We start from the raw sequence: 27,012 nt of genomic DNA on the forward strand, positions 1-27,012 counted from the left end.
AGGGTCTTATTTTGTAGGAAGCTAGCTGGAGAGGGGGCGGACGGTAATGACCAATCGAAGGCCTGTTGTCTTTCTAGTTCGTGGTAGAGAAGGCAGGTGCTAAGATTTAACGAGCAGCAGGTGGGCCATCTTCCTCCACAATAGCTCGTTCCTGCTCCCACTGTTGCACTGGATTCCGCCAACTGAGATCAATTTCAGTTATTAAGGAAAAATCTGCAGATAAGATTAAGAGAGTGGGAACTAGCTGTCCCTCACCCTTTAGTATGAATTAGCTTGCAAAAAGGCTTTCCCTTAACCTAGCTGAGATCAAGTCACAAGGAGAATGGAATCTTGTAGGGAGAGAGAATTTTGAAGCTCCGAAGCCTTGGAGGGGGAAGGCAGAAGTGGGTCTGGGATAGGATTTGCTCAGGCATGAGGGCACTGGAAAATCCAGTTGGCAGCAGAAGAAAAAGGCACCAGAACACATGAGAGAGGATGGACAGAGAGAAGGGAGAGACTCTGCGCTTCAAAGCTTTGCCCAGAGTAAGCTCTTTCCTTCTCCTCCTCTCTTGAAAAAGACCACAGAGAGAACCTTCTCAGCCAAGTGCAGGTGTCATTTATCTTGACACCCCAAGCCCTGTCCTGGAGAGGCAAGCGAGGCAGGGGAGGGGCAAGCTGGTGGTGTGTCAGAGCAGGAGCCTTTGGTTCCCTGTCCTGGGAATCAGGGATCCGGCTGCTGCCCCAGCTTTACCGCCCAGGTGCAGGCTAAGTCTCCCTCCCCCTCCCTGTCCCTCCCTGCCCCGGGGCTCAGACTGAGGCACAGGAACCTGGGTCGAGGCCTGGGAGTGGGCTACTCCCTGTGACTGAGTCGGCTGTGAGTGGGACCCTGAAGTGACAGGTACATTTCCTTCATAAGGGACACAGTTGAGCAGTTGGAGTCAGAGATGCAGGGGGAAAGGATTTGAGGAGCAGCAACTCCATCCCCACTTCTGGGCAAAGGGTAGCAGGAGCAAAAAGTAAACTTGGAAGTTCCAATCATTCAGCTGTACAGCAGGGTTACCCGGTATCCAGAGGGAAGCCACGCCTTACTGCATTTTCCATCTCCTAAATTTTAATTCCCGTGCGCCTACTAAGCTCTTCTGTTGGAACACCCATTTTGCTAGCCTCATATATGACCAATTATGACACTGGTAAAATGAAAAAAAAGTGAACATATTTAAAAGCCCTCTTTATTTATAAGACTAGACAAATGTTGTTATAAGAACTTCCTTCAGGATCGCAAAAGGAAACATGGATCAGAAGAGAAATATTTTGACAGTAAAAAAAATCACCTATCTATAAATCACCTATCTAACAGCGGGCTTGCTTCTCCCTTATTTGAAAGGGGCTTTCGGATGAGATTGGTAAATATATAACAGGTCCCTCCTTTGTCCCCCAGAGTCCACATACTTTTAATTAGCGGTAGAATTGAGGTTACTAACACCTATCACCCTGCAATGTCTGAGAGGAAACTTCAACCATTGTTAGCTCAAGATCGGGCATTGTCCTGGAGAATAAAAGGATCCCCAGGTGGCATTAAGAGAATCACCTGAGTCTCTGTAGATGGGAGCCACCATAGAACAAAGGCAAAAGATATATTTCAGCAATCTTTTCCTTAGTTCTCTCACCTGGACAATACTGAGATGAATGAAAGCCTTTGAAGGTTTCTTTTAGAAAGCAGAGAGAAATGCAGGCAGATTCGCTGTCCAAATACAGACTTGGCTTGCTGTGATAAGACAGGCTCCTGTGAATGTCTTTGTGCCCCCAAATTAAAAATAAACAGAGATGGGAATAGTTATTATCTACTATCCTGAACTCTCCCTTTCCTATGGTCTGTAACAATGTTGCAGAATCCTAGATCAGGGTGCAATCACTAGTGGTGAGAATTTCAGGAGTCTGAGAGCCTTAAGAGCCTAAGAAACTCCATATCAACTGCTTGGCAATTTGAGGAAGAATGCATAATTTCCCGGGGAGCACAGAGGTGGAATATTAGGAGTTCCAGCACCAAATCCAGAGTCGCTGTGGGGAGTGGTATGGTGGTTACACTTATTCTTAATATTCAATTCTGCTCCAGTAGAACATGGTACCCAGGAGAACCCAAAACTAGAATACAAAGGAAAAGAAAAATAAATAAGGAATTGTTTTAGAAACATCTGGTACTTGCGGAAAAATGATATGAGGTTCGTTCAGGCTTAGGTGACACTGGATTTTTAAGAATGATCTTGCCTTAAGCATCATCACGGGGGCAGAGGTGACTCTTGAGTCCATCCTGTCACACAGTGAACCAATATTTTCCCAAATGACCAATGCATGATGTTCTAGAATCACGAATGGGTAAAAAATTTATGCAAACTGCAAGACAAACCAATGTAATGTATTTTAATGTAACAGAGTCCTAAAAGTTCTTTGATGAAGTTTCAGATTTCATATTGCAACTAACCTTTAAGAAACTACTACTTAGCAAGTTTTGTGTAGTACCAAAGGAGAATATTCACAATTATTTTTAGATAAGCTACCAAAACACTTCTGTTATTTCAACTACATATCAGTGTGTAGGATGGATTTCTTTCAAATCCTTCAACCTAAGCAACATATTATAACAGATTATATGAAGAGGAAATATGAGAAGCCAGCTGTCTTCTATTAAAGCCAGACATTGAAGAGATTTTCAAAAATGTAAAAAAAAAAAAAAACTGCCACTTTTCTCATATCTTTTTGTTTGGGAAAATAGTCACTTTTTTCCCACAGAAATATATTGTTAATAGTAACGTAATTAGTTTGTTATTGTTATTTTATATGAATTAACACGTATTTTTAAAAATTCTGTGTTAATTTCCAACGGGATAAATATCAATAGATACAGCCCTCCATAGACAAAAGCTTTTTGGAGTCCTCAGTAATATTTGAGAGAGTGTAAAAGTGTTCTGAAACCAAAAGTTTGGGACTGCTTCCTGAATGCAATGGCTCTTAATCCTGACAAGAAGTTAGAATCATCTGGAAAATTAAAAAAAAAAAAAAAAAAAAAAAAAGACCTGGGTCCTGCACCTAGATCAACTGAAATCTGAATCTCAGAGGTTGGGGTTCAGGTATGCTTTTGTCCCCCAAGCTCCCCCATGAGGTTTAAATGTGCACTCAGGGCTGAGACCTACCATTCTACCCTCTTGCTGCATGTGCATCACATAAAGTGGTCAGAAGGACGAGGTGAGACTGGTGAAGGCAGCTCTTTGGAAGGAGGGAGGCAGGTTAGAGGAGGCATCTAGAGAGATGACAGTCTTTGATATCTACTTGAAATGAATTTATGAGATCTGGAGAGATGGAGGAGCACACAAGTGCATCCCAGTCAGCCAGAGAAGGATCCGGTTGGTAGGGGAAGTTCACGCCCTACCTCCCGAGGGAATCCACTGTCCTTGCCCTGGTACCAGCAGCTTCCTGACTAGCCTTCAGGTCTGAGCTTTTGTTTCGAGTCAGTCTAGTGTGCTTGGGTTAACCAGGGGCAATCTCAAGGTCTCTCCTTATCACTGTCCTCCCAGAAATGAAACGTGTGATGGGAAATACTCACAGTCCAACAGAGAATGGCAAATCCAAACCACGCAACCCCCCAGGCGTGTCGGTTCATTGGTCCAGAGATCAGTTCATAGCAGCCCTGGAGGAGTGGGCGATTCCATATCCACATGAAAGGGACCAGAAAAAAGATGTAAGAGATGGGTGGGAAGCTAATTTGACTCAATGCCACTCCAAAATCCAGTTTAACATAACCAGGCTATTTCTACATTCCTGTGGACAACCAGGTATTAACTGTGCTGTACTGAAGAAATAGGAATAATCCTGATGAAGAACTATTCTGTATCATATTTATTTGTGGTTTTTCATTCAATCTAACTAACCGAGGTGCTGCTATTTTAGCATAACATTTTTCTCATATTGAATATGTGGCAATGTAAAGTATTCTTAATAAAATTCGAGTTTCTTTCCTCTCTTCAAAGATTTTATTGGTGATTTGTTTGAGGGCAGGGTCACTTTTTGATTTGTTTTTCAATAAAAGTGCTTCCAGTTAGTGAAAATTAGAGGCTTTATTTTTTAATCATTAAAGGAACTCCTATACCATGCTTTCTAAATTCTCATTTGACATCATATTTCAACATATCTTTATAGGATACTAGAAGAGCCACGGGGTGCGTGCGAGAGAGTGAATCATTCTTTATTCATCGAGTCATTCATCCATGCATGCCATAATCTGGTAAGTTTTATACGTAGCACATTCTGTTCTAGTCTCTATGCAAAGTACTGGAGTGATACTCATGTATAGGGCTAGACCTGCCATCTGAGCGACGTCCACTAAAGCCCTTGGAATCACAGGAATGCCTAGGAGATGCCATGACCAGGCTGGTTTTATGAACACTGAGATACAGAGAGAAATGTCTTAGAAAGGCTGACCTTGAAGTTTAGGCCCCGCCCAGGGTCTCCAGGTAGCCACTTGAAGTTCTATCCTTTCTAACCCTGCCCCAGTCCCTGGTTCATCCACTTGCATGTCCTGCCTTTGCTACATATGCCTTGATCTCTCCCCCATTTACACCTCTCCATCTACCTGACTCCCCCACTCACCTAGATGCTCAAATGAAAAATCTTGGAATTATCCTTAACTGTTTTTCTCTTAAGCAAACCCTTTTGGGTTTAAAATATATCTCAAATCCAAACACTTATTACTTCCTGCTACTGTCTTGGTCCACCACGGCCTCACTTCAGGATTCCTACAATCGCCTCCTGGCTGGTTTCCCTGAGGCCCGAGTCCACCCACAGTGCCCTACTAGTCTTCGTGCAGTGCCAGAGGGATCCTTGTAAAACATGTCAGATCACTTCACCTTCCTGCTCAAAACCCTTTGAAAGTTTCCCACCACCCTTAATATGAAATTCTAAGTCTTCACAATGGCTACGAGGTGCTGTATGATATGGCCCTGCCTCTCTCTGTGACCCCAGCCGCCACCAGAGGAGGTTGTTTCACTGCAAAGCTAATGAGCTTGGGCTCAGGGCTGCTTACTTGAAAGACCATTTCAAAGTCCTGTACCTAGTTTTGCATGTGTAGTTTAAACTGTTTTTCCTGAGGAGGACCCCCCCCGCACACACACAAATCTGGTAAGCTTCAGGCCCTACAAAATCTAGATTCATGCTTGCCTCCTACGCTTCCTTCACTTGTTCCAGCCTTGCCATACGGATTGCCTGGATGTTCCTCCAAAAAGCTAAGGCCTCCACCTCAGGGCATTTGCACTTGCTGCTTCCTTTTTTCAGAACTCTCTTCTTCAATCTTTTTTAAATGAGGGTCTCCTTTCCTCACTTAATTCAGAACTCTGTGCAAATATCATCTTAATAAAGGCTTTCCTGACAACCATAGAGAAAAATACCTTTCCCCCCATCATTTTCTATATCCTGCTTTATTTCTGCTCATGGCACTTATCACTACCTGGAATTTATTGTGTATTGGTTTGGTAACTTGTTTGTGGTCTGTCTCTCATACTACAGTGCAAGCTCTACAAGGGCAAGGATTTTATCTTGTTCACTGTTGAATCTCTAGAACTTAGAACAAGAGTCTGGCACAAAGCAGGCACCTGCTTAGGATGAATGGAATGTGATAAGAAGTAATAATTACAACGATATTATTTGTGACACACTTGATGGTTCACAAACACTCCTATATCCATCACTCATTTGATCCCCCTGACAATCCTGGGAAGTGGTCATTTGTCCAATAATATGTATAAAAACCCACTTATGCCAGGTGCCAGGCACTGGGCTGGGCATTCAGCTGTGACAAGGCAGAAATGGGTGTTGCCCTCATGAAGCTCACAGACAAAAGCCCCAGTTTTTCACCTCTTCTCATTTGTGCCTTTCATGATGCTTTTTTCTCATTGTAGTGGTGCTTACCTTGATCTTCCTTAGTTCCATCATAATGCTCTTGATGTGTGTGATCAGAATTTGCACAGAGCATTTTGGGGGAAGATGAACCATGATGTAAGAACATATATATTTGCGTCTGACATGCTATGTGACATTTGGTGGGTTTCTATTATTACTACCCTTGTGACAACTTCCCTAATTTTGTTAGCCTTTCTTTGTGCATTGCAGATCTCGCAAAGCTACAATGTGGATGTGAAAAAGAGTCATTCACCTCTTCATTTGCCCACCCACCAAACATTTATCGATGCCTGCTTTGTGCCAGGCATTATGCTAAGTACTGAAGATACAGAATTGAAGGATGCATGGTCCTCAAGGAGACTCATAGAAAAAATAGGCTTGCAAACAAATAATTATATTTCAAGGTATCAGCTGCAATAATAGAAGTAAAGTATATGAGGTATTGGGGTGGCATACTTTGCTTTGTGGAAAAGGATTGTTACAGGAGAATTAGCAGGACCTGTAACTCGGAGAGAATGGTGGCGTGTGGGAATCTGGGAGACCAGGGTAGGGAGAAGCAGGAAGGATGAGTAGATAAGAGATTATGTCAGGGGTGACGAATGAGTGAGACTGAGAAAGTAGGAGCACCGGGAGTCAGGGACAGAGAGAAATTTCAAGATGCAGGAATTTGGTGTGGGAGTACTGCTCAGTGACATGACTTTGTAGTTGTGGTATAGCTAGTGGGTAGAGGAGGCGGTGAGGCCAAGGACTGTTAGGGAGGGTGTGACAAAAGTGTCCCTCATTACTAGAATGTTCTCTGTGTGAGGGAAAATAGTGTGGCTGTGAAATAAACCAATCATCTGCTGGCAAACATCCTTTTTGGTCTCTTTCAAAGATATGATACAGTTTGTATGGAATCACAATCCAATAAAGATACGTCTGCATGGACTAGTTCCAAGGTTGAAGTGTTAAAAGCAGTTTATTATTTCTCCGAGTGATCATTATATTGCATATTGTGATTATAGGCAATAAATTTAATTTTTTTAGCTGTCTGAATATAATTAATTAAAATGTTGCTAAAAGGCTAAATGAGGGTTGCTCTGAACAACTCTGCAAAATAATCTACATCACTCCCATGTCCTTTTCCAGATTAATACAACCAATCCTAGTCTAGGCACCCTTCCAGGGGTGGCACGATGACCAGCAGTGCCGTGTCGTTCATTCTGAAAATGCATTTTGTATTATTTCCTGCAAGACCAAAGAGTCTGGCATTTCTCAATTATTTAATGTACTGGCACACAACTAGCTTTCCTCAAGTGGTAATGCACAGCAGTGTAAGCATTTCAGAGGCTGACTTCAAGTGTGTGAGGATTCTCTTCAGGGCTTTTTGGGATTATTACCAAGTTCCTTCTTGGCTTAGAGTCTGGGCTCTGGAGCCAGACTGCTAGCATTTGAATCCTGACTCTTCCACTTACCAGCTGCATGACCTTGGGCAAGGCAATTATTAGCATCTCTGTATCTCAGTTCCTCTTCTGTAAAATTAGGATCAAAGTGGCACTACCCACTGAGCCTTAAATGAATTAATATCTGTATGGTACTTGGAGCAGTGTCTGGCATTTGATAAGTACTCAGTTGATGTTTGTTTTCATGATCATCATATCATTCTCATCAGGCTGGAAACACTTTTTCAAAAACCACTTGTATGTGAATCGGCTTCTACCCAGATCACCAATCTAATATTTTATTAAGACTATCTTACATTACCACTGAATGAGGCAGGTGGGTGTATCATTACTGCATCTACCCTCAGCAGTTGCCATTGCTTTGGAACTGGCAAAACATTCCTTTTTGTATATCATCCCTTTCAATTTACATTTTGCAAAAATAGAGCAAATCTTTGTTTGATATAAATATTTTTCAAAATACTAATTCTATACATTATACAAATAGTTTTCACTTAAACAAAATTGGATTCTGCTATTGCAATTCTCGCGTTCTGTTCATTTATTAAAATGTAAATTTTCCCAGATCAGCCCTAGATTAGCACTTACATCTTACTAACAGAGAAGGAAATAGTTAACATGAGGTTTAGGAAAAAGGATGCAGAATTCCTTAGTGAGAGACCATTACCTACAGTTAACCTGTATTTTCTTCATAAAGAGCAGAAGAACCTCCTGGCAGGTCTTGGGAGAAGCAAGGACTCACCTGATTGTGATAGTATCCAGGTACCCCTAGTTTGCAGGCGTCCAGGTGGAGAGGTTCTTTAAGGTTGTTCATAACACAGCACTGACGAGGCCAGGGGGAGTCGGCATCATTATTCTCAGTCCGGAAGGCAGAGGTGTACTTCTGCCAGTCTGACGGTCCATTTACACCACAGCAATTGTCCTGTCAGCACATGAGAGAAACAAAAATTCTCTTCCATAATCCTTGCTAGAGCCACCAAGGTGGCAACTGAGACTTTATGGAGAAAGAAGATATGGAAATTATACCGTGTTATACCGTATACCATTTACTAAAAATCCCCTGATGAGAGCTGAAGGTGTTTTTAAGGTATTACATTGTAGAGTTTGCAAAATACTTTTACATTTATTACCTTACTAGCCATTAATGAGCTCTGTAGCCTTTGACGAGTTAAACTTTCTAAGCCTCATTTTCCTTCACTGAATTGGGACAAATATAGTACCTACCTCACAGAACTGTGCGAGGAATAAATTAGTTAATATATTTAACACGTTTAGTACAATGCCTGGCCCATAGTAAACCCTTAAAAAATGTTAATCATTATTAGTACTAATATCTTGATACAATCATGTGAGAGAGTTATAATTATTCTCATGTTACATATGAGCAAATCGAGAATCAGAAAATTAAAATTTTTGTGGTGAAGAAATTATGAGTAATTCTTGTTTTACTTTTCTGTATTTTTAACATTTTCTGGAGCAATTATGTATTATTTTTATAATGGGGGAAAATAAACTGGAAAAAATAACCAAAACCCAGTGGCACATGGTTATGCCTCTACATAGGAAAGGAAGATCACTTAACACATAGCTCATATTACTCTGGATAGAATTGAGGATAGAGGATAAAACACAATTCACATCACTTTCCTTCCATTTTATAAATTCTGCTAAAATGTTTCAAGGGAAGAAATAAAAATTATGGCATCTCTCAACTTTTAAGATAAATATATTCAGCAAACTTGGTGATAAAGCAACTATCTTAAAAGCACGTCCTGTTTTGCCACTGGATTATGGAAAATATCTCACCAAAGAAAATAATCATTCTGTAATTTGACCTGAGCATTTCGGGGGGAAATGGTTAAGTTTGAACCAGACTTATTTCAGACTGGGCTTTAAAAAGTTGGTAAGTGGATTTTCAAATGTGTGAGCATTCACATTTTCATTTGAAAAGCTTAGTTCTTTGCTAACATAGTGGGGAAAAAAATACTTGACTTAGAAGAGTGATAGGAAGTGAAAAAGTGGCCAATAGATTGGAGGTCCTAATGGGCTAAAAAAATATAGAACAGGAATATTAGACTAAATGAAGGAAATTTTAGAAGACAGAGGGTAGAGAGTTCAAAGAAGGGGTGGAGGCTATAAGGGGGTTTGCTGATGAGGGACTGGGAAACAGGTGGTTGGGTGGGGAGGGGGTCGGGGGGGTGGGAGAGTTGGGTCACACGAGGGCTTATGCAGGGATAAGAATTCACATACGGCAGTGTAGAGGTGATAGTGGGTATTCTGAAAGACTTGAACTTTTGATGGTATTTGAGGTAAATGCAGATATAAGGTTACGATTGCCAGTTAGAGAAAAACAGGTGATCAAATCAAGTCATAGCCTCTGGTCCCTAACAGGACTAGCCCACAGGTGTGAAAAGGTACTAAACAAGCAAAACAGACAATAATTGCCACTTGAGTTCATTGTGGGGTGGAGGCAACATTTTTTTAATGTAAGTGATGCTTGAGTTCTAAGAGGCAGAGTGTGTGATTAATATAAATTTCTTACCAATGTCATTACTCCTATAAATGGAAGCTAGTCAACATCATAGCTTAAAATAAAATATAGATCTAGGGGTCCCACTGAGTCATGTGTACACCCCCTAGTCCCTGCCAGTAAATGAGAGGCATAGAGGAACTTGCCTATGTCAAGTCTCTTTGTGAAGGAAGCGCCCTTGGAGGCAGTGGTCCCCACACTTTAACTTCATTCCTAACCATCCATATGCCCTTGGATACTGGTTTAGGTACCAAATGGCGTCTCCCCAGGACTGCAGGCATTACCTGGAGCATAAGCCTGTCCCAGGTCTTGGTGACTCCATTGTTTTTCCACTGATCATCATTGTTTGGAGGACTGTTGTTTTGGTACCTCTCCAGCATCTGCTTCAGGAAGAGGTTGGGTGTGAACTATTATGGGAGGAGGCAACACAAGAGGAAGAGTTAGCCCAGTAATCCTCAAGGAGGCGAAGTGATTTGCTCGGCATGTTGCTGGGGGCCCTGAACATTGTCTCCTGGAGTAAAACTGAGCTCAGAGTCACTGAGTAGGGCTGGGGGTGGGAGTAAGGCTGCTCTGGGTGGCCGAAGTCCCCCTTGTAGGGAGAAGACCCCCCATCGCCAAAGAAATTCCAATGAGATAATGGTAGAGAGGCATTGTGGGGTGGCCTAGGCCAGGGAATGGAAAAAAGGAGAGAAAGCAGATGCTGAATGGGAGGGTGGCTCAGATGTGGTGGATTACTGCTCATCCCAGTGGAAGACCAGTGGCTGCGGCAGAGTAGTGAAGAGCACGGCGGTGCAAGCTTGGGCCCTGGGAATCACACGGCCTGGATTCAGGATTCCACTTTCACTTACCAGCTGCATAACCTTGGACAAGTTACTTTATTTTTTAAGTCTCATTTTATTTTTATTTATAAAATGAATATGTATTTCATAGGGTTACTATGAGGAGAAAAATTATATATTTATTATTAATGTGCATATTACAATGCCTGGTACAGGGTAAGGGCTTAATATGTGTCAGTTATTATAGTGTTATGATGGTAATGATGATTCATATGGTCATTTCTGCTCTGTCTTTTGAGGTTGTACTCACAAAGTCTCGTTGTGTTGCTGCTGTGATACAAGATGCCACTTCAAAGCCATATACAATAAACATCAGAATGAAATACTGGAAGGGAAACAAATGGAATACAAGAATTACATCTACCTCCAAAGAGAGTTTTTTGTTTTGTTTTGTTTTGTTTTTACAAATAACTGTTATGTTTTCTGCAGCACATTCACCTAAATATAATTATCTGATCATTTACATAATTATTCAACAAACCCTCATTGATCAGCTGCTTAGAGCTAGACTTGGTGCTAGGTGCTAATCAGATCAACTCTTCTCCTTTCCCCAGAGAACAAACGACTATTGAATACAGAGCTTTCTCAGTTCAGTACCCTGCATTTCCATTTTAACTGGGAAAAACAGACAAGAAAATGAACTGGTGTGTGTGTGTATGTGTGTGTGTGTTCGTCCAATGGCTGGCAAGAGAATCAGTGTATCACACACTATGTAGAGCCTCATAACTCCCCTCTCATTGGGAGACATTTTCTTTCTGGTTTACTGAGAATTGAGGATTACCGAGGTCACAGATGAATAGGGCTGCGTTTAATATCCGTCTTCCCTCTTGGCAGCGCCCAGTCTTATCAGAGAGGAGCAGGCAGCCTCCAGATACGCAGCTCTTCGCCGGCATCTCCTCTCACTCACTCCCACTCCAGTTGCATCAGGTCAGTTGAGTGAAACAGCGCATAGTGTGTTTTGTTGCTCTGTGTGTGTGTGTGTGTGTGTGTGTGTGTGTGTGTGGTAGGTTGCGCATGCACACGTGATGGCTCCACAACACACTGCCCCTGTTTACGGCTTGCAAATATCTGAAGGACAAATGTTCTCCGAAGCTGGGACGGGGGCTATTTGCAAGAGTCCTGTCTCTGCTGTCCTCAGCCTTGCACAGACGCTTACCGTGCTTGGGTTCTTCTGCGGAAGGGGCGCTTCGGCGGTGTTAGCGGAGGAGCGCAGGGGAAACGGTTCTCCCTCCCTGGGCAGGGGCGGTTCTCAGAGCGGCACCCTCTGCTGCCCTAACCCTTCCGCCCAGAAAAAGGCTTTGGCTACTGTTAACTCTCAGTTAACAGCAGGAGCCCCTTCACAGGCCTCATAACATTGCCCCCCGCTGTATTAGCGGCTGCCTTGCTCTCTGTCGAGAGCTTTGCTGGCTCCCTTTAAAGAGGCTCAGAAGCCCCTTAGAGACGCTCCAGAAAGGAGGCACAGGGTGCAGGTGTTCTCTCCTCCAGCCGCGTGGAGGGCGCGCTGCTCCGTCTCTTTGCCAGGCATGGTGAGGGATGTTCCCGGCTGTGCGAGACACACGGGACTGGCCCAGAGTGAGGCTGGAATGCAGCTGAAGCTCGCCTCTAAGGACACCTGCCCCTTCTTTACCTTTCCCTGCATTCCTTAACCCCACCCTGAAAAAAGTGGGTTCTTTTGCCCTGGAACTAACTCACACTAAAGACCCAGAGAATGTAAACATTCTGCATTCCCTAGGTACCAGGATGATGTTAGTTCACAGGAAAAGCCAACCAACAAGCACCTTAGCTTGCTGGACTCGTTCCGTGAAGGTGGAACTCAGGTCCTGCAGCCTTTGGCTAGGAGAGTTATTTCAGGTAGGGAGTGGGGATGGGGCCCCGTCACAGGGCGAGGAACTGCTGTCCTGAGCACAGGGGAAGGGAGTAGAAGTTTAGACCCAACACCGAGGGTTCTTAGCCCGGCTGGCTGCAAATTTGCTCCCATCTGCAAAGGCAGGGCACAACCTGCTGTCTGAGGTTTGGGGCAGAAGCCTCCCTGTGGGTGCACAGAGTTAGAGCTTCCACAGGCAGGTGGGAGCTGCAGCCGTTCTCTACATGTTGCCCATCAAGGGTTTCTAGGGTCCCTAAAAAGCAGAGTGAGTGCATGAAATGGGAGGTGTAGGCCATCCCACAACATCCTCAGCCTTGAGCTCAAAAATGTCTACAAAAGCTCATGCTTCCTCTTAAAAATTTGTGCATATTTTGTGATTTATATCCTAATATATCAACACTTGATTACTATTAAAACAATATTTTAAACTACTTACTCTCAAGAGAAAAAAGTCTAATTATCGAGTTCTCACTGTCTCTCCTTTGGCCTGTGTAGCTCCTGGCTGTATCTGTTGGGCCCATGCAGACACCAGTCAGAGAAGCAAAGATCTGGAAAATACTCAACAGGTGACCCCCAGGTGCCTCCCCTTCAGCTTCTCTGCGCTGGACTCTTCTGGACTTCCAATAGAGGAGAGCATCCTTGATGCCACTTGGATGATCTTCACTGCAGGGAGGGTCTTTCCCTCTACTCCCTCCTCACCTGGCACTCTGTGCTCCCACCTACCCCACTGAAAACCAAAGCACTGTGCTCAGGGGAGAAGAAGCAATCCATCAAAATTGGTCCAGGAGAGAAATGTAGAGAGTTTTAAGGTCTTACCACCAGAAGAAGTTTCCTGTTGGACTTCATGATGCCTACAATGCCCAGGACAGACAGGCAGAAGAGGCAGATGCCGACAAACATGCCAATCCAGGCTGCCCCATAGATGTCATCATTGTCAGTGGCTTCAAGCAGCGGGTAGAGGCTGTGTTGGTCGGATACAAAGAAGATGCACTCTGCAGTCAGGGCGATGCCGCACATCTGGGGGCAGAGGGGGTTCTGTCAGGCTGGAGGCCATGAGAGCAGCATTGAGAAAGGGATAGAGGAGTAGGGGCGTGGTGGTAAGAGAGACTAACTCTGTCCCCTGCATAGGCTTTAAGCAACTGACTTAAACTCCTCATTGCCAGGAAATCAAACAGCTCCTTCCATCCTACGTATTGGTTTCATGCCTCCTTCCACATTTTGCTCTATCTTCTCGCTCTTTGGGAGGAGACCCAGACAATTTCAGACCATCTATAAAACCCCTGGGGCGTGAACCACTCAAACAATGACTTCTTGTACGAAGATAATCTCTCACTCCCGTTCCCACTGCCCACTGTCCAAATTCCTGGATTGTAATATTTAAACTGGTCCTGGTCATGTTCTCTGTGCCAGAGAACCATGGAACATTAGAGCTGGAAGGAACCTTGGTGGTTATCTTTCCTGCCCCCTGGATTTCATAGATGAAGGATCTTGGCCCTGAAAGGCAATGAATGACCTGTCCGGAGTCACACAGAGTCATAGTCAGGGCTGGGCCCAGAGCCAGCGATCCTGACTCCTAAGTGCTCTCACCACACTGTGCCCACGCAGCCTGGCCTCTGAGTTACTCTTACATCCTAGTACTGGCTCCCCGTGTGACCAGCACAGGAAGATGCAAACATCTGTCCCCAACAACCTTAACAGCAGAGGCTGTGGAAATCAAACCAAGGAGGGATAGGGAAGACACACCAAAGCGCGTGTGTTGAGAGTGCTTGGAAGCTGACTATGGTTAGCATGGCTGCTTTTAGATTCTTGTGTTTTAAAGTTGGGAGGGAAATCTCTCTTTTTTTTTTTCCCCACATGGTCTTTTTATATATTACATAGTTATATAGGATTATTTATACAGTTAACTTCTAGTTAGCGTGTTTTACTAACACACTTCTTAAAAGGAAGAAAAGATGTAGGGAACCAGTCATTATATCATTATTTCCCCTTTAAACTCTCACTTTCGATTGATCTAAAATCATAATTACAGGAAGAGGAGAATTTCCTGGAAAACACTCATTACTTACACCAATAATCACATTTCCAAAAATCAGCAGGCCCTGGAAGCAACGAACGGTGGAGTCCTCTTTGGCCATCTTCACGGTTTCCCACAAGCTGAGGACGCAGCTGAGAACATCACAGCTCGTTAGGAGCAGGGGATAAAGACTGAGGCTGCAAGTTCCATAGCAGAACTCAGTCACACCACTGTGCACTGCCTTCTCGTGTTCCAGAGCACCCAGACCAAGTCATGTGATCATTTAGCCATGGAAGAAGTTTGGTTATTCAGTTCAGTGATCACAGTAATTTTATAAAGGAGAAAAAAAAAAAGTAAAGCCAGCCCGAGTCTGATCACCAACTTTCAGGAGTTCTTTAGGGTATGGAACATAACAGACTGCATCCTTCTGAGTGATGAACTGAGGCCCCATAGTCACCGAGGGCAGACCGGAGGTGGTGATGAAGCACACTGAAGGTCCCTGGTATGGCTCTTCCTGCCCTTGGTCATGGCAAACTGAAGCCCAAAGGATAAACCTATGGGCCGAGGGGGCAACTGGTTCCCATACGGACTCTGGGCAGCGGTTAAAAACCATCATTTTCAGAATGTATTGTTATCTTCAAATAGAGTTGGCAAATTAAAAACACCCTGTCACATAAGGGGGGGGGCGAGGAGAGAAAGAGGGGCTAACATTAGTTCCTTCTCTGTGCCACTCTACTAGGTAATTTACATACACACATGTCATTCTCATAACCTAATTAGGTAGAAGAAGAGAAAGGGTGAGAAGGCTCCAGTTTGCAGATGAGGCAACTAAAGCTTAAATTGGTAAATTAAGTTCCCTGGGGTCATACAACCAGTAAGTGGAAGAGCTGGGCTGGAGGCTTTGGTGTGCATGACTCCAGAGCCCAAGTGCTTCTCCCCAGCCCATGCTGGCTCCCAGAAATTATGTGCAAGGCTTAGCGCTGTGTCTGGCACTTTAAAAAGTGGGTCTCTCCCTCCCTGAGGATTCTCTGGAAGGAATACAGGGTAAGTGTTTGGGTGAATTATTTTGGCCTTTGCACTTGAATTACCTTGAGATAAGCCATCCACGTCTCTCAATGTTTTGTTAATTAAATTAACTATCCACTTCATGCACTCAGGCTCTAAATCAAAATGTGTTATATGACACAACTTGCATTTTGAGGGATACAAAGATATGTAAGAGAGATTGTTGTATTCTAGAATTTCAGGCTTTAGTAGGGAAGCTGTGTTCCCAAATCATTAGAATGCGTCTAATAAGACCCTAAGTATCGTGGGAGTTCTGAGGAGGGAAGAGGTAAGGCGTGCAGAGTATATATGGTTTCGATGGGTCAAGAAGAGGTGGGTGGGAGTGGGAGGAAGATGGGGGTGACATTCCAGGTAAAAGGAAAGGAAAGGTCAGGGAGTAGAGGCTTAGAAGAGTGAGGAGCCCAGGAGATAACAAACTTGCCAGTTTGGCGGAAGTCCCGGTTTGCGTGGGAGGGAAGCCTTCTATTCGACTCAGACCTTGCTAAATTGTAACTTCGTTGTTACACTCCAAAGTAAGTATTCACAACCTTCCAAGTAATCTTAAACATCTCTAAATATTTTCCCTTACCTGTTCACCTGGGCAGTGGTGGGAACTGGAGTTGAAATTTATGAGTGTTTTCTGTCCCGGAACTGGGCACATGGTGTACTGCATCAGTGTTTGCCAAGTGAATAGAAGAAATGGGGCCATTGTTACAAGATCCCTCTGCATAGCTTCTGCTTAGAAATGCCATTCATTTCTTTCCACTTGGAAATGTCACTTCAGGCTTAGCAATGTCATTCATTCTTTCCCGAGATAGTTGCACACTAGACGGAGTGGAGCCCGAGCGCCCCGAAGGAGTTAATGCACAACCTCCCCCAGAGGGGAGCCTTACGTAGCTGGATCAGCCACATTATAAAGTTCCTCACTGGAATGCACAGATATCGCTCCTGACCAGTTGGGTTACTGTCTAAACTAGAGACACAGATAAATAGACCATGAAAGGTAGAAGTTCAGATAACACAAGTACATAGAGAGAGTAAAGGGCAAAAGAGGCCAAAAGCAGCCCCATTATCACCCAGTACCAATTAGGACCCATTTGCAGATAGCAGCCTATTTATGGTCATTAGCTGGGCTTAAAGAACAGAAAGAAGACAATTTGTTCTTTCAGGGAATTTAAAGTGTGATTGTAGCAACATGGATGCAGAGCAAAAATGACTGTACACCATAGAATAAAGGAGGAAAGTAGGGCTATGGAGAAAAAGGAAGAAGGCAGGTAGGTCACCAAAGAAAGAGAGCTTTATTGGTCCAGAAGGAGCTGACAGGACCCTGAACAAGAGAGCTGGCCCCAGTGACCCAAATATATCCCGTAAGGATGCATACTTTCCCAAAGATGACTCTGCCACACAGAGCTTTAAAAAAGGGGAAGAGACATAAGAATACTCTGTGGGAGAATTGCAATCAGAATTAGGGTGGGGAAATGCAGACCAGAGTGGGAAAAAAGAAGGAAGGAGACAGGTGGGAACTTGGTTTGAGGAAAAAGGAGAGTCAAGTGAAGAAATCTAGACAAGCATGAGGTAGGAGGTACCAGCGAGGGGCATCTGATTTAGGAAGGCAGGCCTGTGGACGGGCACGGAATGCTGAAGCGGCTGCTCACTAGAAAAGGATGTTTCTCCTTTTCCACTACGCGCTCCTTCTCCTCCTCCTTCAGCCGTGCGTAATAACTTAGATAATGGCACAAAATAAAGTGATGGTGAAAGCTGTCATTTCATGTCCTCAGCACATGCTGGCACTCTGTGTTCATCCTCTCAGCAGACCTGAGAGATGGGTATTCTTACCAAAATCTGTACTGGTTTCTTACTGCTGTTGTAACAGATTACCAAAAACTTAGTGACGTCAAACAACACACAGGGAATTATCTTACAGTTCTGGGGGTCAGAAGCATGAAATGAGTCCCACGGGGCTAAAATCCAGGTGTCAGCAGAGCTGCCCTCCTACTGGAGGATCTAGGGGAGAATCTGTTTTCTTGCCATTTTGCAGATGCAGAAAATGAGGCTTAAAGAGATTAATTGCTTTGCCCAAGGCACGTTGCTAGAAAACGCAAAAGCGGAGACTCAAACCCAGATCATTTAGTTAACACTGCAGTTTGTAAAGACCTGCCATATGGCTAATACTTTCAGTAGAAAAAGAAACACCTGGCTTGTTTCCTCGCCAACTCTGGAGCAGAGAGAGTAGGTACCACTTTTCCTTGCTCAGGTGATCCTGCCTTTGCAAAGGTCAGAATCACTGGGCCTCTCTTCACTCACTTCTCTAAGTTCTTGCCTCCTTAGCCCCTCAACACTGCACTCATATTTGCACATTTGCCCCAAACCCAGAGCTGCACCCACACGTTGTTCCAGAAAATCTGTCTAGATGTATCCCAGACCTGCAGCTTTCTCACCCACCCCTTGGGAACAAAATTCTTAGAAGAGGTGCAAACGTGCAGGTCAATGTGAGAGCCAGCATTTCATAGCCTCTCCTCGGCCACTTGTAGTTGACTAGGTTGTTGTCTAGAAGACCTAAAATATTTATTGCATCCCCCAAACAGCCACAGATGTCAAGAGGGGTGGCAGTTAGACAGCCAAGTGTAGGCTTCTGGCAGCCCGCAGGGTGGTCTACTGGCTGGGGTCTAACAGTGAGCACACCGGACTTGGTGTTAGAAAGCCAAGGTTCAAACCCAGTCTTGCCCAGTCCTTACGGGGTAACCTTGGGCAATGCCACTCAGTGTCTATTTCCTCGTTTATAAAATGGGTGTAACACAACTTGTTGATGGGCTTGTTGTTATCACTGAGATAAAAGATGTCGAAGTGATTGGTAAACACCAAGATCATTTACAAGCATGAGAAATTATGAATAATAACTAGAGGAATATTTAGGAAGGGCAGGCTATTGGGCTGTGGCTTTGCTTTATGTACCAGTGACCCCTGGGGCCTAGGAGGGAGGTTTTAATGGTTACTGATACCACAGCCAAAGGCGTCTAGGTTGAGGTGAAGCAGCCTCTTTCACCTCCCTCCTGCTTCCTACTCAAGGGCTGCTCTGTTGGAGGGTGCTAAAAGCCTTACCCATCTCCCATCTGTGCCCCTTTTTATTTTCCATGGAAGGATTCATTGGCCGGGGGAGAGGCGGGGAAACTCTTTGGGAGAGGGAAAAAAGCTTCCTAGTTGTGCTTGGGGTATGGCCAGAGTCAGGTACCAAACAGCAGGTCCCTATGGCAGGGGCCCTCTGCACATTGCACCAGCATTCCTGAACAGTCAACACCGCCACTGGGCCTCATCCCTAGGCTTTGGCCAGCTCTGGAGCCTCTGGTCTAGACTATGAGGTGATGCAGAGATGACCCTTGAGGTTCCCCTCTGTACTGGGGCTGCTTTCCCCCGACACAGAAATCGCTCAGGGAGGACTCTGCTCTGCCCCCCCTTGTGCGTTCTTTCCTCCTGGTATCAACCTATGAAGGGCTTCCTGCACTTTACTGCAAGAGTCTCCAAGGCAGAAGGCAGCCCTGGGGCCCTGTTTTATTTGTCTTTTTCAGTCCAAAGTTGCACAGTGCTTTACATGTGGTAGGCACTCAATAAATTATTTTACTCAGTAAAAAGGCAGATGAAGTAAATTTTTAAAATGTGTATTTGAATGAGAAGAATATATGAGTGAATTATTTGCCTAGACCTTTATTGCAGAACAGGTTAGAGTATGGTGAAGTAGAAAGAGAATGGACTTTGGACAAATCTAGGTTTGAATCTTAGCTCCACCACTTAGAAGTTTTGTGGCCTTTGGTAATTACTTAATCTTGTAGAGCTTTATCTCTAAATGGGTATTGTAATACTTAACTAAAAGGGTTACAATGAAAATTACATGAGAACATGTGTGAAGCTCTAACACAATATTAGTTACCCAACCAATATTCATTTTCTTTACCTTTGCCTCAGTTTCTTGAAGCAGACAGACCAGAACAAATAGTGAATGATGACGGCACCTAAAACTAGCGCTTTAATTTTGTTTTAAAACAGAGCCACATTGGGAATGTAAATTGGTGCAGCCACTGTGGAAAGGTTTCTCAAAAAACTGAAAATAGAACTACCATATGACACAGCAATTTCACTCCTGGGTATATAACTGAAAAAAAAGCCCCACTAATTCAAAAAGGTAAATGCACCTCAATGTTCACAGCAGCATTATTTACAATCGCCAAGATATGGAAGCAGCCTGTGTCCATCAACAGGTGAACGGATAAAGACGTGGTATATATATACAATAGAACACTACTCAGCCATAAAAAAAGGATAGAATTTTGCCATTTGCAATGACATGAATGGACTTGGAGGGTATTATGCTAAGTGAAATAAGTCAGACAGAGAAAGACAAATACTGTATGATGGGACTTCCCTGGTGGTGCAGTGGTTAAGAATCCGCTGCCAATGCAGGGGACACGGGTTCAAGCCCTGGTCCAGGAAGATCCCACATGCTGTGGAGCAAGTAAGCCCATGAGCCACAACTACTGAGCCCACGTGCCACAACTACTGAAGCCGCGCCTAGAGCCCGTACTCCGCAACAAGAGAAGCCACTGCAATGAGAAGCCCGCACACCGTAGCGAAGAGTAGTGCCCGCTCGCCGCAACTAGAGAAAGCCTGTGCACAGCAACGGAGACCCAATGCAGCCAAAAATAAATAAATAAATAAATAAATAAATAAATAAATAAATAAATAAATAAAATACTGTATGATATCACTTATATATGGAATCTAAAAAAATAAAACAGACTAGTGAATATAACAAAAAAGAAGCAAACTCACAGACATACAGAGAACACACTAATGGTTACCAGTGGGGAGGGGAAGGAGAAGGGGCATGATAGGGGTTGGGGACTAGGAGGTGCAAACTATTAGGTATAAAATAAGCTACAAGGAGATATTGTACAATATGGGGAATATAGCCAATATTTTATAATAACTATAAATGGAGTATAACCTTTAAAAATTGTGAATCACTATATTGTACACATGTAACTTATATAATGTACATCAAGTATACTTCAATTAAAAGAAAAAAAAACCAGAGCTACATTTTCAAAGGAAATATGGAAATATGATTTCAATATGAAACTCTCACATATAAACTCAGATCAAAATCTGGCTGAAAAAAGAGCCAGGAGCCTGAGACTCCCAGAGCTTCCCCTCTTCAGCTCTAAACTTCCTAACTACAGGGCTAGTCCCAGAGTGATTGGAAACTACTATTTCTAGAAATAAAAGACAAGAAAATGTAGGCAGATCACTAAGCTCAGAAGGCAGTTACCCAAGAGGTCAGAAGGCGCTCAAGGGTGAAGTTGGAAAACCCTGGTCAAATTGTGTAGGTTGATATTACATAGTCTCTCAATGGAAAACTTTTGGAAAGGCTCCTGGAAAACTGGGGCAAGTGAGTTAATTCCATAGTAAACCAGCTGGAGGAATCTCTAGGAGAGGTTGTGTTCCTGATACACTTAAAGGAAAGGCAACGTGATTTCTATGAAAGGAAAGGATCAGACCTGGCTAATCACTTGGGGTTCTTTGAAGGCTATTAAATGCCTGTGCACAAGGACACACGAATAAACTTATTTAGGTTGAAAAAAGATAAATTCTGACAAAGTTCCCCACTGATGGCTATTAAAAAAAAAAGATATTATGAATTTGTTGACCTTTCCAGAGAGGACAGGCATGGAGAGAGACCAAAAGAGAGGGACAAATGGGCTCTTTTCTACATACAGAATATAAACTGTGGTGGTCTCTGGGGCCTGGAGTAGTTGTGCCTTAAGAAGTTAATAACTTCTTGGGACTTCCCTGGTGGCACAGTGGTTAAGAATCTGCCTGCCAATGCAGGGGACACGGGTTCGATCCCTGGTCCGGGAAGATCCCACATGCCGCAGAGCAACTAAGCCCGTGCACCTCAACTACTGAGGATGCGCTCTAGAGCCTGCGAGCCACAACTACTGAGCCTGCATGCTACAACTACTGAAGCCCGTGCGCCTAGAACCTGTGCTCTGCAACAAGAGAAGCCACTGCAATGAGAAGCATGCGCACCGCAACGAAGACCCAGGTGCTCCCTACAGCTTCAGTTCACAGGAGAGCCCTCCAGAGCCCCTGCTCCACCACAAGCTCAGCCATAGGCTCCTTTTTGCTTCCTGGTCCTGGATGGCTTTATTTGTCCACCCATTCTCTCCTGCTAACCAATCTCTCCAAATCCAAATTTCTCCTCTCCTACTCTGTTGCGCTTAAATTGGAGAACTTTTTGGCTTTTCAGCTCTTAGAGACAGACTAATGACTTCCCTTTCCCTGTATCTACAGTATTTGTCCAGACCCAATCATTTTGTTCTCTTTCTGGCCCATGGAGGGGAGGCTGGACAACTAAGGAGATAAAGCACAAACTCCTCGGCTTATATTCAATCAGTACCAACCAGGCTCCAAATGGCCAGCTACTTACCTTCCTCTGCTCCTCTGAGTTGTCTCTCATTTTTTCTTCTTGAACTCTTTACCACCTTCCGAAGCTCAGCTAAAAAACGTTTTCTTTCCCCAACTACCTTTGCCCAGAATTATCCTTCCTTCTCTACCTACCTCTCTTGCCCCAAGCAAACAGCTCTCCAAGGGAGCCCACACTGGGTCCTGTTTGGTGGATATGTGTGTGTGTGTGTGTGTGTGTGTGTGTGTGTGTGTGCATGTGCGTGTGTGGCTTTTCTTCCCTACTGGCCTCTGCCACGGCAATCTAACCTGGCACCTCATTACCGTTTTTCTTTTTCTTTCTTTTTTTGTTACTTCTTTTCTTTACCCAAGTTTGTTAATAAGTTAATTCTGAACCCACAAAGGAATAGATTGCTGTACATTTAAAAAAGCCATTTGACAAATAATTGCAGTAAAGAAACAAAAATTATGAACTTCAAATTACTTGATGAGTGACACACTTAAAAGTCAGTGACTACACTCCTAGTAGTTTTTGTCTTACTGAGAAGGTATGTGATTAGGGAGAAATTAAGATGTCATTTATCCCAGGACCATTATTGACCATGTGCCCTTTCATAGCATGATGGAATATCAGCTCTGGCTGCAAACCGAGAGGCTTCATAGTCAGCTCCGTCATGGTGCAGACAAGGAAACCAAAGCTCTGGGAGGGAAAGTGACTTGTTCAAGATCATCGATGTGTCATTTTCAGGGTCAAGATTTCAGTCCTGATCTCCTGACTCTTAAACCAGGCCTTTGTGTTGAATTTGTTGCTGATCTTTCTTCTTTTTAAGGAAGGGAGATACCACCTCCCTTTATGTTTCTTTAAAATTAAGAGATACCCCCAATGCCCTGCCCTTTTTCCTTACAAGTTTAGCCAGAAGGGGAGTCACATAAACAAAGCTGACAAGGTGAGAACCTTCTACCCTCAACCTCCATTCAAAGTGTTCCTCACTCTTTACTCTAATTTCCAAATTCCCACAACTCAAGAATCACTCCTTTGCTCCTGGTTAAAATGCAAATACATATAAAAGAGGCACCGTGAGCCTCATGAGCCATTGATGTCCATGCCTCATTGTGAATGATTTTAGGAGAAACCGTTCTTGTATTTGCAAAGGGAGAGGGAAGACACCCTGAGAGGGAAAGAGGCCTGAGGAGAGAGAAGAGACGAACAGATGAACTTCCTAACCCATGACTTGGGGGCTTGGGGCTGTGAGTAGAGACTGACTCCTGATAATATGGTGTATCTGCCCTTCCCCCCTTCCTTTTTAGGCCCCAGTATGGATGAGCTTTTCAAATATGGGGTTTACTGAAACTTTCCTGTGTTATTCCAAAGCAGTGCTTCCCTCATATATATTTGAGTTTTTTCTTTTTGTTGTTGTTGTTGTAATTTGGGAGGGCTAGTGAGGAAGTGGATGGGATAGGGTGAATTTTAAAAAGTGGGATTGGTAGCGGGCAGAGGATGGAGTAGCAGCTGTCCCCCTTCAGAGACGACATTGCCCCTGCCTGAAAGTGCACAGCCCACCTCAAAATGTTTTCCACACCCAGGAATAGCCCCTGTGAGCCCCACCCTGTGGAAGACTGCCCAGTGGCCTGGCCCCATGATGATTTATTCAAATTGCACAACATCCAGGGAGTTCCTTTGCTCTGAGGAGTACAGATTTTTGAAAGGCTGGAGTTTTCTTTGTGTATTTTTCTTGTGTCTTCATTCAGTTTGTTTTCTTCTAAAAATTATTCATCCCTACAGCGTTGATGTTTCCAGACACATTGAATAGGTCTAAACACCATTGCTCACTAAACAAAACAATTTTCAAGGCAGGAGAAAAAGAAGTGAGACTCAGCCATCAAGCATGAGATCATTTTTTCAAGTTCATTACCTCTTTTCCTCACCCAAGTTTGTTGGACCAGAGAACACACAAACCACACCTCACACTTTAGCTCCTATTAGTGAAATTTGGATTGACAAAAGAAAAAAAAAAAAAAAAAGGAGAAATAGGAGAGGATGAAACAGATAATAGGCTATTGCCTTAGCCCAGATTCTGAAACCCAGAACAAGATTAGACACTTGTATGACTCAGAGATGGGGATAAAGATGGCTGTGGAGATTAGATCAGGGCAATTGCTGGTCTGCTTACACTTAGGGTATGATGAGGCCGTGGGAATGATGAAAGGAGGAGCTTTTTCCCACGGCCATGACCCCCATGGCCCACAGCATCTATTAGTTTTTCTTGCTTTACAGCTCTAAACCTGCTCTGACCAATGTGGTGACTAGTAGAGGCTTGTAGCTATTTAAATTCAAATTAATTCAATTAAATAAAATAAAAAATTCAATCCTTGAGTTGCACTAGCCACATTTCAAGTGCTCAATAGCCAAATGTAGAACATTTCCGTCTTTGTAGAGTTCTATGAGACAGCACTGCTTTAGGTCCCTGACACTTGCTGTGCTGGGCTGAGTCACTCACCCACCTGAAGTCATGGACTAAGATGTAAGCAATGGCTCAGGCATTCTCAGCCAAGTGAGGACCTCAGGTGTGGGCAATGCCAGTGGGATGCCCAGCCCCAGGGCAGGAGTACCATGGAGATTCCTTGGGGGAGGTGAGATTAAGGCAACTCCTCATGAATTTGGTCTCTGACCCAGTTAGGGAACAGTGACGCCTCAGGGGTGTGGGTAGCCTTCATGGCCATGAGGCTCAGATTTCAGCATCAAGGGGAAGCATATTCTAGGACTGATCAGTGTTTGCTCTTCGTAAGAATGTAAGCAGGAGAGGTCAAAAGAAATTCTGAGTGTTCATTTGTTTTTCTTGACTAAATGATGTCTAAGATCCCCTGTGTCCTTACAAGTCTATGATTCTTTCCAGATAGTTAAAAAAAATATAGGTGAGTTGATTTTTAAGCCCATTGCTGCAGAAAGCAAAAAAAGTCTGTTGTAGTAGAAAGAAAAATAAGAAAATTTTCTCCTCATTGAGAAAGATTAATAAAAAACAAGCCAAACATTTTTTTACAAGGTTTGAAAACTATACGACCCAAGTTATATATATAACTGAAAAATATATATGTATAAAATCTAAGTGAGTTCTTTCTTCTTATGCTTGGCGATTCTATTCAGGCAAAAGTGATCAATAAACATTATCTTTAATTTAAAAAAAGACAATAAAATTCATAAAAATTCAAAATGTCATAAATATCTTTAAAGCTAGTTATAAGTGGGGTTTTAAGCTCATAAACATAAACATAAAATGATACTATTATTATTTGAAACTTAACCTGTATTACGTGTAGAAATGTTGTTAGAACGAAAAAATACAACCGGCAAATCCTGGTGGAAACACCAACTGGTGAAGAGTAAAAGTAAGTTATGTAAAAATAACATTGTGTAGATAAAAGCTAATTTGTTGACCTATTTCAACATTTATTTAGCAGAACTGTTTGCCGAGAAGAAACATGAGTAAATTGCCTCACAAATCCCATTACGAGTAGACAGGACCAAATGATTTCTGACAAGAAGATTAGGAAACTTTCTCTCTGCTAGGCTAATTTTCCTTTTGCTTTTTTAACTCTACATGGAAACTGGAGGTCCTCAAAGGTGTCTGTCTATCTGAGATTTAATCAGGAGATAGAGATTTTCCCAGGGTTCTTGGATTTTTCTTGGTCTTTCTGTGAAGAGGTGGAAATGTGAGGTGGAAATCAGGATGTGTGAATAACACCCCCTGGAAGAACTTTATCTCAGTTCTGAGAACTGGACAATATAAAAGGGGTTAAGAAAGCAGTTTGTACAGGTTAAAGAGAACAGAACAGTCACAATATCCTAAATTACAAAAAATGACAGACTCTGTTCATCAGGAAATGAACTTTTTCCCCTCTCCCTTTCAGACAGCTCGCTCGCCTCCCAGGAAAGCAAGCCAACCCCTAAGAGTGCAGTTCTCTTCTCTGCCCAGTGGAATGGGTCTACTCACCTGCCCTCTCCTCCTCCTCCTCCTCCTCCTGGCACTGGGCCGACCCACTCTGCCCACTGCTCTGGCCTGAGGTGCTTTTCTACCCTGTACCAATCCTTTGAACCTCTGGGACCAGGGAAGGGTGGTCTGTGATTGGGAGGAGGCATCTCACGTGGGCTGAGCCCGATGCTGCCTGAGCCTGCCTCTCTGAGGCCGGAAGTAACAGGAAACTCAGCCAGTAGATTTCTGCTACTTTGGAATGTGTGACTCTGACAGATGGAAGCACCTTCTGGATTCCTCGTAGGTCTGGGCTTCCTCGAACACACACTCAGGGCTTTTGTTTTGATTTTGATTTGATTTGTTTCTATTAGTGTGATTTAATGCTTAATTCTGCTCTTGTGCATTAAAAGGCCTATCCACTGTCCCAGTTCTTCACAGTCATGCTGGTACACATTTATGTGTCCAGGGTCATGTCTAATTTCAGTTTCTATATATTGCAGACTCTACATTTACAGGGATAGTACTTGCCCAAGTAAATGCTGCCACTGAGTTGGTCCAAAGACTAGTAAGGGGCAAGAGATCTGGAAACAAAGAGATTGCGAGATAGAGAGAGGGCTCAAGTAATCATCTGATGTTATTCAATTAATTTCTCCCCTCCCTCTCTTCCCTTCCTTTTTCTTTCCTTCTTTCCTCTGGAGCCGCCATGTGTCATAACAGCACTAACAACGTCTAAACAAAACAAACATTTCTTTCAATGGCTGCATAACACATCACGGATACGTGCATCACAGTGTATTTAGCCTGGCATGAGCCATGGGTCCTGGCAGTAATGTCAGGATTTACTGAGTGCCTTAATCAATAGACTTCGGGAGTTCTCATGGGTCAGGACCATCCCTGTAACAGGTTAGGTTTTTCAGGAACCGACTCTGA

The 27,012-nt window shown here is 43.5% G+C and overlaps 2 protein-coding genes across 3 annotated transcripts in view; one reads left to right on the forward strand and one right to left on the reverse strand.

Annotated features, from left to right (window-relative positions):
- Nucleotides 1–13,423, forward strand: part of B4GALT4 (beta-1,4-galactosyltransferase 4) — a 49,339-nt gene extending 35,916 nt beyond the window's left edge. The window contains exons 8-10 of one of the 2 annotated variants that reach the window (XR_009008120.1): nt 4,171–4,255; nt 11,571–11,663; nt 13,096–13,423. The gene's annotated coding sequence lies outside the window, so the exon portion shown is untranslated. Of the gene's footprint in view, nt 1–4,170; nt 4,256–6,135; nt 6,676–11,570; nt 11,664–13,095 lie in introns of those variants that run through there. The other variant, XR_009008121.1, reaches the window with a different exon arrangement.
- On the reverse strand, nt 1,201–26,205 carry UPK1B (uroplakin 1B). The gene is made up of 8 exons (XM_007181895.3): nt 26,104–26,205; nt 14,667–14,766; nt 13,417–13,617; nt 10,987–11,061; nt 10,182–10,304; nt 8,110–8,289; nt 3,578–3,661; nt 1,201–2,121 (listed from the first exon to the last, which is right to left on the reverse strand). Exons 2-8 carry the CDS (start codon nt 14,733–14,735, stop codon nt 2,071–2,073), a joined length of 783 nt encoding a protein of 260 aa, XP_007181957.1. The 5' UTR covers nt 14,736–14,766; nt 26,104–26,205; the 3' UTR covers nt 1,201–2,070.
- Nucleotides 26,206–27,012: the final 807 nt, after the last annotated feature.

Source organism: Balaenoptera acutorostrata, chromosome 4 (genome assembly GCF_949987535.1).
Source record: "Balaenoptera acutorostrata chromosome 4, mBalAcu1.1, whole genome shotgun sequence".
Lineage (NCBI taxonomy): Eukaryota > Metazoa > Chordata > Mammalia > Artiodactyla > Balaenopteridae > Balaenoptera > Balaenoptera acutorostrata.

Excerpts from the sequence above, each read along its gene's own strand:
- UPK1B (XM_007181895.3), bottom strand. The coding sequence starts at position 14,735 with ATGGCCAAAGAGGACTCCACCGTTCGTTGCTTCCAGGGCCTGCTGATT. Across the intron at positions 3,662-8,109 it reads CTGGATACTATCACAATCAG|GGCTGCTATGAACTGATCTC; the intron begins GTGAGTCCTTGC and ends CCACTCCTCCAG. Across the intron at positions 2,122-3,577 it reads TTGCCATTCTCTGTTGGACT|TTTTGGGTTCTCCTGGGTAC; the intron begins GTGAGTATTTCC and ends TTTGTATTCTAG.